General features: G+C 37.0%; 1 protein-coding gene across 1 annotated transcript; it reads left to right on the top strand.

Moving 5' to 3' along the window:
- Nucleotides 1-6,488: 6,488 nt before the first annotated feature.
- Nucleotides 6,489-9,857, top strand: LOC137733393 (SHUGOSHIN 2-like). The gene is made up of 13 exons (XM_068472546.1): nt 6,489-6,663; nt 7,209-7,384; nt 7,483-7,520; nt 7,626-7,734; nt 7,837-7,860; nt 7,968-8,036; nt 8,117-8,158; nt 8,262-8,364; nt 8,446-8,503; nt 8,590-8,793; nt 8,884-9,087; nt 9,179-9,379; nt 9,483-9,857. Exons 1-13 carry the CDS (start codon nt 6,618-6,620, stop codon nt 9,742-9,744), a joined length of 1,536 nt encoding a protein of 511 aa, XP_068328647.1. The 5' UTR covers nt 6,489-6,617; the 3' UTR covers nt 9,745-9,857.
- The last annotated feature ends 939 nt before the right edge of the window (nt 9,858-10,796 follow it).

Below are 10,796 nucleotides of genomic sequence, written 5' to 3'. Positions count from 1 at the left end.
AAAGAATCATACTCCAAGGGTTAGTTGAACCATTTAACTAATTAACCTATCGTGATTTTAACCTAGTACCCCAAAAGAAAAAAAAGGAAAAAAGCCAATTTCTAATGATTTACTTTCTGAAGCTTTTTTCTCCTTACATTTGAAAAGAGTGAGACGGTCAAACTATTAACTGATTAGAGCAACTCCAACGTTGCAAAGGCCCCCTAGGGCAACTCATTATTGAATCCACCCAGTAAACAGTAACTTCCTTTTGCATCTCCACCCCTAAAACTGAATAGCTATGACAATAGGCAATAAAATATTAGTATTTTTTCCTCACCCAATCCATCATACATCCCCCATCACCCTTTCCTTTTTTCCCATTTTCCCCCTCATTTGACTGGTTCTTCCTCTCTCTCTCTCTTTCTTTCTATCTCTCTCTTCCTTTTTCTTTCTTTCTCTCCCTCTTTTCCAGCTCACTCTCGTGAGCTCTCTTCCTCCTTCCTCTTCAAACCTTCAACAAATCAAGCTCAAAAATAATATTTTTGGAATCCCTGGAACTCAAGGAACCCAACCATGACCTTGCATGCGACATCGGTGGAACTAAATAACACAATCAGTTGCTGGCTTGATGCTTTAAAACCTTTTAACGCCAGCCTTTCAGCTCCCAGCCTCAGCCATTCATAACCTCTGCACAAAAAAAAAAAAAAAAATCAGAGCACTTCCACCACAAATTTCAAAACCCCATCATTCCAAAAGCAAAAGCAAAAGAGAAAGAGATAAGAAAATATAGAGAATCTCACAAAAAGGGCTGGTTTTTGTTTTTGTGAAGAGGAAGTCGAGGAGGTTGAAGAGAAGATGATGCAGACGGAGCAGTCTTAGTCGGTGGCTCAGCCGCAACAGTAGCTGGTGGTGTAGAACTTCGCAGGAAACCTCAGCTTCAACGTCAACATGTCGAAGAAGGACAAGGAGTTGTCTAGGTCGGTGCATGCACTGATGTCGCACATCAGCCACACATCACAAAAACCTCAGGCTCTTGGGCTGTCAATTCCCGCCTGGCCTCTCACTCGGGCCTCCCTCGAGCCCCATCGCCTGCATGGGCTAGAGCTGCTAGCTGGGGCAATTAGGTTGGAGCAACAGCCAGTCCACCGGGCTATTGAATACGGTGGAGCTGCTCTTAACCTATCACGATCTTAACTCGTCATGTAAAGTCAAATTCTATGTTGATTTTCGGAAGAGTCAAGTTAAGTGTCTCGTTGATTAAAGTGATCTTTAAACCAGGATTATGACTAAAGGCAGCGTAGCTAAATGCATGCATGTATATATGGTTGTCCACACACAAATAAAGCAAGTTGCTAAAGGCATGTTTGGTACTCTACTTGAATTCAACTTTTTAAACTCAAAAACAATTTTCAAGTTTTAGACCTTAAAAACTTGTTTGGTAAGACTATTTTCAAAAACTAATCTCAAGACTAACTCAAAAATATAGTCAATTCTCTAAAAACATAAAAAGTGAGTTTTTAGAGTTTTTAAACTTAAACTCACTCCTTTTTTCTCTCTCTCTCCTCCCCTCTCACTCCAAATCTACCTCTCTTTTTTCTTCTTTCTCTTTTTTTTTTTTTTCAACCTTTTTTTGTTTCTCCTCCAATCCGCTCTCTTCATTATCTCGGTTCTTTCTCTCATTCATCTTCCTTTCGATCTTGTCTGATCCTCTCTTCTTTCTCTTTCCTTCAATCATCTCTTACTTTCTTTCCTCCTCTCTCATCTTTCTCCCTCTCATGCGACCCCCTCTTTTTAGATCTCTTTGTCTAGTTTAAGTCGTAAGATTTAAAAATTTTAAATCACAAACCAATTAAGTTTTTAAGCCTTAAAGAAAATTGTTTTCAAGAAATGTTTTGAGAAATGATAAAAATTTTCAAATAGGATATCAAACAGGCCCTAAATATTTTGTTTACCCTAATATAATCGTCCAATAAATTAAAGAGCACAAGATGATAGAGAAACTTTGGATCTTGTTCAAATAAACCGGCTGTACTCGAACTAAAGACTAGCTTTTAGTATAATAATATTGCTCTTTCAAATGTTAGAAAATGTTCGAAGTTCGGATTGATAATACAGGAAAAAAGAAAAAATGACAGTATTATAATTCGTAACAGATAGAGTTTTGGGAATACGACATTAATAAGGGTAATGTCGTATAGTAATAAGGTTACATCACTACTCACTAGTAGGCAGTATATGTTGACTTGGGAATACGACATTAATAAAGGTAATGTCGTATAGTAATAAGGTTACATCACTACTCACTAGTAGGCAGTATATGTTGACTCCCTACCATGCATATAAATGGTTACATGACAAATGCAATTTTGAAGATAATATGAACTCATAGTCGTTGATTATTAAAAGTTTTCAGTTATTGTGACATCCCACATCACCCAGGGGAGTGATCCTTATATGTATATTCGCATCCCTACCTAGCACGAGGCCTTTTGGGAGCTCACTGGCTTCGGGTTATGTAGGAACTCCGAAGTTAAGCGAGAAGGGGGCTAGAGCAATCCCATGATGGGTGACCCACTGGGAAGTTGCTCGTGAGTTCCCAAAAACAAAACCGTGAGGGAATGGTAAGCCCAAAGCGGACAATATCGTGCTACGGTGGTGGAGCGGGCCCGGGAAGTGATCCGCCCCTGGCCGGGATGTGACAATTTGGTATCAGAGCCTAACCCTGGCTGTGGTGTGCCGACGAGGACGTCGGGCCCCTAAGGGGAGTGGATTGTGACATCCCACATCACCCAGGGAAGTGATCCTTATATGTATATTCTCATCTCTACCTAGCACGAGGCCTTTTGGGAGCTCATTGGCTTCGGGTTCTGTAGGAACTCCGAAGTTAAGCGAGAAGGGGGCTAGAGCAATCCCATGATGGGTGACCCACTGGGAAGTTGCTCGTGAGTTCCCAAAAACAAAACCGTGAGGGAATGGTAAGTCCAAAGCGGACAATATCGTGCTACGGTGGTGGAGCGGGCCCGGGAAGTGATCCGCCCCGGGCCGGGATATGACAGTCATCATCTTAGGGCTGCTTGCACCAACTTAAAGTAGCTGTTGTTATCACAAGCGATATTTCTTGTCGAAACTACACTGTAAAGAGAGAGAAAGGTTTGATTTCAAGATGTAGTGGGTTAAAAAAAAGACTTTATTCCACACAACAAGTCTTGAATTAGATTCATAGCGCTGGTGAATCACACAATAATGGTCATGAGGAGGCTGAAATACTCTATTTATCTTTTTATTGAGAGTATAGAATGATAATAAAAGTTGAATCATTAGTAAAATATGTTATGTTGAAGAAGGTTGATGGTCCATCATAAAACTAAATGACGATATGAGAAGTTGCCAAACTCGTTATAATTGTTTATTTATGAAAGAAGGTAGCTCAAATGCGACTCCTTTCTGCCGTTCAACATATGTTATTTCTATATCTTCATACGTACTCCAACTTAATGTCTAATTTATGTATGAATGCAATTAGGGTTTCCATCATCCAAGTTGCATTTGGGACAAAAAGTATTGTGCTTAATCTACTTGTATTTGTTTTGATGGCAAGAAAAGTACGATCCATTATGTAAAGATACAGAAAGCCCGCGGAGAAATTAGGCCGATCTGTATATGCTTTGGAATTTTGCAGGACTCGTCATAAAAGTTTCTTTTTCCACAAAAAGAAGAGATAACAATTTTTTTTTTTTTTAATAAACGATAGTATTCACATTAAGAGGCTAGGGAAGCGGAGTGAGTTAAGCCTTACAATGAGTTTGCCATAATAATATGGTTCAGCTTTGCATTTGATGAGAATCAAACCTAAGATCTCTTACGTATAAGTGAAGAAAAATACGACTAAACCGTAGTACTAAGTAACTAAAACAAAATGTTTTTTGTTTTTTGTTTATTTTTTTTTTTTAACTCATAAAACATAATAAAAACATAAGCAATTCAGATTTAAGAAAAGTGATCAAAGGGGATTAACTTAGGCCACTTAGTACTACGGTATGATGATATTTCTCTTTCCTTGTAAGTGAGAGGTCTTAGGTTCAACTTCGCCAAAAACCGAATTTGAACCATATTATTACTAGCTCATTGTGAAGCTAAGCCCACCACTCGCGCTTAGTATAGATAATATCGTTTGTTAAAAAAAAAAACTTAATAATTAAATAAATAGATTAAGTTGAAGTTGGAAAAAGGGCAGGGAATAGAAGCATTTTGAGGCATGATTTCTTAGCTTTTTGAAGTGGGAAAGATTCTAAACCAACCAGGAAAGAAATGTAGGGTTGTGAAATATAACATGCATGGGACCCACAAGAATCAAAATTATGTATCCAAAATTCCAAATTCATCCAAGCTGGCCACAAACCTACACAAGAGTCAAATTTGGTTTATGGCATAGATGGCCCTACTCTAAGACTTACATGGCAAAACCATGTGTCAAAAATGCCTTCCCCATTTTCCTATAATTATCCAATGTGTCTATTTCCATGCCTCCTTATCATGGAAAATTTATATTGTTTTTTATCGACAAGGGAGGGAATTCGAACTTGAATCTTCTTTCATTGTTAGACAATATGTATGTAACATGAATTATACACTTTTAAGTTATTGTTTTTACCACGTTGGTATAACAATCAGTTAAAAATGTCTTACGATTTTATTTTATTTTATCTTTTCAATTGAAGATTCACTCACGAATTACTTGAAATAGTAAAGAAACTTGTTTAGGTACAGTAAAGTAGTATACTTATATTTTTACGTTGATCAATGATTCTGATAATAAGCTATGTATGCATCAATAACAGATGATACTTCTTTCCAATAATTCATATTTTCATATATTTTTATCTTATGTTTCCTTTGAATTTTGTATATATGAATGGGTTAAATGCACAAAATTCTATTGTTTTATTTATAGGCATTCAATATTGGAGTTACATGAAAAAGAAGTGGAAAATGAGTTTTTTGGGTGTCTAGAGTAATTTCAGTGGAGCAAGAGGCTAATTAACTGCACCAAGACATATGCATTACAACAACAAGATGAAACCGAGCAGTTTTGAAATCAAATAGACATGGGAATACTATTCAATGAATTTTAGGAGAGAACTTAATTACTAGTTTTATTATTTCTGTTTATTTTCATTTCTTAAATAAGGACATAAAGTCCATTAGGATTAGTAATTAGTAGGCTTTTAATTGCCTTTAAGCACTTGCTTGCCGCTTGCTTTATTTAAGGAGATCCTTCTCGGGGTCAGCCACCAAAAAAAACCACAAAGAACAATTCACTTAGGGGCTGCGGCAAGGAAGGGCAAAGAGGAAGAGTTACATTGGAGTTTTTCTTTGCTAAGGTTATGATGTAGCTTAATCATGAATACTTAGTTGTCTCGTGATATTGTTATTATCAAGTTTTTCTTCCTTATTGAGTATCTTTTGCTATTTGTAATGTGCTTGATTTTTATTTAGATGCTTGATCACCATTTAGGTTTAGATTAAGTTGATATGATGCAAGTTAGAGTAGATGCCATGCTTAACTTGGGTTTAGCTTCTTGCAATTGATACCATGTACACCTATTTGTAGATGCCATACAATTAGGGTTTATGTGATTTTCCAACGATTTTCATAGAGCTTAATGGGTTCTTACTTCTTACTTGCTTAAATTCAATTAGATGCCATATAGGGTTAACATGTAAGAGTACTTTTGATGCAATCAGATGCCATGGCCGTTGAATAATTTAGAGAAAATTGATCAATAATATTGGAGAACTACTTGAGCATAACATATTAAGGAAATTAAGTAGAATTGGTTACGGTAAATTCAGATGCCCTAGGTCTTTTTGTCTTATGTTTCAATTTATAATGCATTTTATTTTCAAGCTTTACTAATTTTAAGTATAATTCAAAATATCATATATTTTCCATTAAAGCTTCTCCACTATAATTTGTTTCAATTTAGTTAGTAAGATTTTTAGAATCAATTCGATCTTTATGGGACGATATATGTGCTTCAATGCTATACTATCATCCGATTAGTATACTTACAAGCACTAAAATTTAAAACTTAATAAAGTTAATTTTGCTTATCTAATTTTCCCAACAAGTACCTACATCAAAAGAAACTCTTGTGGAAAACTTTGTATAGGCACCATACTCAATTGATGTGATTCTATTGTCAGGTGTGTCCGACGGATGACGTGACCCAACAATCAGACCTTTGAATGGAGTTGAGTTTTATTGTATGTCACTCAAGTGGAATTGAGTTTTATTTACAGTCGAATGGGAGTTGAGTTAGCCCAATGGGTTTGTTTTGGGCCATTGGCCGATTGCGACCGTCAGCGATAGGTCCGGGGTCTGGGATTAGCTTCGGAAAGCCGTAGGTGTCCCGAACCTCTCAAGACCTATTTACCATTGTACCCTTCCCTCCGTCCCTCCATTTCCCTCCTTATTCAATTTCCAATACGGTACGATCGACGACGGCGTTTCTCCCTCCATCAATCTCAGTGTCTCACGGTCTCACAAGGCACAACCAATGAAATTGTAGAGAGAGAAAGACAGAGGAGAGAGATATCGAGAGAGAAGTTAGGGTTTCAGCTCGGGTTTCACGATGGAAGGTCTCATCATTCTCGATACGGACAACGGCGGCGCCGGAGGTAAAAATTTCTCAGAATTTGATTTTCTTTAGGTCTTGAAACTCGATCTTCTGCCATTTTTTTTGTTTATTCATGAATCAGCGTTTGAATTTGTGGTATGAATTCATTTCTTGATATAGAATTAAATAAACTAATGTTTGAGGGTTTACGATTTAGGACGAACTGAAATTACGAACTCTGGTGTTGTTTGGGTGGGATTCCTAGGACCAGGGTTTGATGAAGTTCGTAAAATCTCGTTATTGCTAGCTATCGAGGTTTTCTCGAGTAAAATTTGTGTAGGATAAGTGCAAATATGTTGGATTTTGAGAGGCACAAGCACAACTAGTTTCAAGCTCTGGTTAGTTGCTGACAAATGTAGGGAAAGAGGTGAATTTTTATTTCTGACCAGTGTAGCTATTCAATTCAGTCCACGGGAGCTTTCTGTTATCCGGAAATTTTTGTGGACATCTGCTTTGTTGTGATGGTAGGCTTGGTAGCCAATTAGTTATTGGGATTTTTTGGTTAAGTTTTTCTGAAAATGACAGAATGTTTGGTGTGAATGCCAGATAACAAGGCAAAAGGTGAGAAAATTGCTAAGGGGTTGTCGATTGGAAGTCACTCACGGAAGAGGCTTGCTGATATTAGCAACTTGCAGCCGCAGCAACCAAAACCATCGATTCAACAGGTGAAGCAGCAATTTGATTCAGATACAAATAAAGAGTATATTGACAATCTTCAGAAGGTACATTCTCGGTTGTATCTCTCTTAATCTCATATGTCTAAGTATGTTGATGATGCGGTCGGTTTCGCTAATTTTGGGTTTGTTGAACGTGTTCACAGGAAAATAGGACATTGATGAAACTTCTTACTGACAGAAAGTATCCTTTTGGCCATCTATTTTCCTCATTGTGTGTTTCTCTCATTGATGTTCCTAATCTGCTTCGGCATGGCTTGCTTTTTTGGTTTTCTTAATTATTTGGTAGCAAAATCATAGAATTGAGCAGAGTAGAGATACAGAACTTGAGAATCAATCTGCAGAAAGTACAACATCAGAATTTACAACTCGCCCAAGCAAATAGCCAGATCTTAGGGGTACTTTTTTACATGTTTTAGTTGTTGATTATTCCAATCTTCCACGATACCTGGTAATTTCATCAACTAATATAAAATCGACTTTCTAATTCAATTTTGCAGGAACTCAATTTAGGAAAAGATAAGGTAAGTTAATTTTCGACTGGTGAAGTCAGAGTAGTGTGTGCTTTCACTTTCTATTTTATATTCAAGTGAAGAAGCATGAACTAACAGCATTATGCTTTAACTTTTAGCTAAAGGCACTTCAACATGAAATCGGGTGCAAAAATGGTTTGCTCAAACTGAGAAAACTGGAGGCTGAGGTGAGTTTAACTAATTAAGACTTTAACCTGCTTTGTAAGGTTATAGACTTTTTGTTGAACTGTAAACCCTGTGTTCCTAGGAGAAACCCAAAAGAGTAACGTGCCAAAGTACAGAAAATCAGGTAGTTAGCACATTCCTTTCTCGTTTCTGAATTAAACTTTGAAGGAGTGATCTGTTTTGTTGACCTCTTGTATTCTTTACAAATTTCCTTTCACTACCCACAGGTAGAAGGTTTAACTAAGTGTGTTGAAGCGGGGGAGTCCTTGCAAGCAGACAAGAAGGATGGTCCTTGTAATACCCAAAGGAATCGACATCCAAAAAATCCACGTAAATGTTAACTTGACAACTCATTGTATTTCTGATATCTTGTTTCTGTGCTAACAATCTTGAGATATAATTTGCATGCAGTTGTGGCTTCTCATACTGTTGAAGCAGTCGAAGTTAAAGAGAAGGCTGATAATAAAAGGTTTGTTTGTATATGTTTGATTTCTTAATGCATACATGTTTTCGGGTTTTTACTTTGTTTACATGTGCTCTGTGGTTTCCTCATAGAGGCTTGAGAAGGCAGTCTGCAAGGTTTAAAACTGAAGAACACGAAGCAACGGAAGAAATGCCTGAGACCAATGGTTGCAAAATTCCCGTCTCTCCTCTTTGCAGTAATGTGGTTCATAAAAGTCAGACGACATTTTCATCAACAGAAAAAGAGGCTCCTGCTATTGAAGCAGTCCAAGCTAACAAGAAGGCTTACCACAAAAGGTTTGTTCGTGTATGTTTGATTGTTTTGTGAAGTACATGTTTTCAGTAGGTTTTCATATTACTTACAGATGCTTTATGGATTCTTAATAGAAATTTTAAAAGACAGTCTGCAAAGTTAAAAACTGAAGAACAGGAAGCTACTGAAGAAATGTTTGAGACCAATGGTGACAAAATTCCTGTCTCTCTTCTACGTGACAACGTGGTTCATGCAAGTGAGACGATATGTTTATTAGGGGGAAAAGACGATTCTACAAGTGCAGCAGTCCAAGCTAAAGAGAAGGCTTACAACAATAGGTTTGTTTATTTATGCATGATTGCTTTGAGCAATTACATGATTTCATTAGGTTTTCACATTGCTTACAGATTCTTTATGGTTACTCAATAGGTGTTTTACGAGGCAGTCTGCAAAGTTAAAAACCGAAGTACAGGCAGCACCTGAAGCGTTTGGTACCAATGGTGAAAAGTTTCACGTCTCTCATCTATGTCATAATGTGGTTCATGAAAGTGCTCCGACATGCTCAGTGTTGGAAACAGAGGATCCTATTACTGAAGCAGTCCAAGCCAAAGAGAAGGCTGACAACAAAAGGTTTGTTTGTGTATTTTTGATTGCTTTAAGGATGTACATGTTTTCAGTCGGCTTTAACTTTATTTACAGATTCTTTATGGTTTCCTGATAGGCGTTTGACTAGGCAATCTGCAAGGTTTAAAACTGAAGAATTGTTTGAGACCAACGATGACACAGTCCATGTCTCTCCCCTAAGTGACGATGTGGTTCATGAAAGTGGTTCAACATGTTCTTCGGTGAAAAAGGAGGATGAAGGATACACTGCCCCGAGATCTGAAGGCCAGGAATGTCGAAGATCATCTGCAAGGCCACTGCGGCGAGCAACTCAGATGATTAAGTCATACAAGGAAACTCCAGTTAATGTGAAGATGCGCAGAGAAAATTGAGTCAGTTGATGCTTAGAAGATTAACTACATTGTTGTGCCTTCTGGTATTAACTAGTTGTTTTGTAGAATTACTCTCGGTTCAGGAAACATGCCTTTAACTTTGTAAAGTTTAACGCCAATCTAGTTTCCGTTAATATAAGCAGCAGATGATGGGTTAAAATGCACAAACTGAACCTGAAATGTGCAATGGGTCTCGTACCTCAAGCAGTTAAGAGCATACTCCTGCATCCGAGGTTCTAAGTTCGACTCCTCCTCCCTACTATTGTATCCAAAACTCAAGTCTCTCTCTCAAGGTATTGTGATCATTGAAAGTATGATTTCTGTCGATTTTTTTCTTCCCTTGCAGTAAAATATTGTTCTTACTTCTTACCAGTCATCTAATCACAGGGGCTTATGATTTTTTTCCTTCTGGGTATTTTTTTTTATTTTTATTTTTCTTTTGGTATTGGTTTTTTAGTTAAAATGGTCTTTCAGATTTGCATAACTCTTCACTTTGTTCCTTAAGATTCGAAATCAATAGCAGTTGTCTTGAGTTTGTCTATCATCAATCATTTTAGTCATTCTATGAAAAATTATGTTAAATAAGGAGGACAAAGGTATCCTCAACTTAATAAACAATGTGCATTTGATAGAAATATAGTGTATTTTTTTTTGTTATTTTATATTTATTTAATAGAGATTTTTCACGGAAAGACTAAAATAATTGATGGATGGGCAAATTCAGGGACAACTTTTATCTATTTCAAATCTCAGAGACTAAATATAGAAGTTATGCTAATCTCATTTTAATTGAAAAAAAATCTTTCGTATATAACCTAGATTAATCTTGAAGAAATAAATGACTAGCCCATATCACATCTTCACATGCAAAAGAGGAGACAAAAGGGGTCGATTCTTTCTTCCTTTCTTGCATCGTGATCAAATCACCCCTTTACAACGCCAAGCCGCGTTCTTGCACGAACAAAGCAGGGAAAAGGAAAGCCTAAGCAAATGACCCAAGTTGAGGAAAAAGCTTGTTTTGTAGAGTCTTGGACAACAAACAAATATGCTTT

The sequence above is a fragment of the Pyrus communis genome, chromosome 5 (assembly GCF_963583255.1).
Source record: "Pyrus communis chromosome 5, drPyrComm1.1, whole genome shotgun sequence".
Taxonomy (NCBI): domain Eukaryota; kingdom Viridiplantae; phylum Streptophyta; class Magnoliopsida; order Rosales; family Rosaceae; genus Pyrus; species Pyrus communis.
Note: the sequence above shows the minus strand (reverse complement) of the source record. Positions and strands in the feature narration are given on the sequence as shown.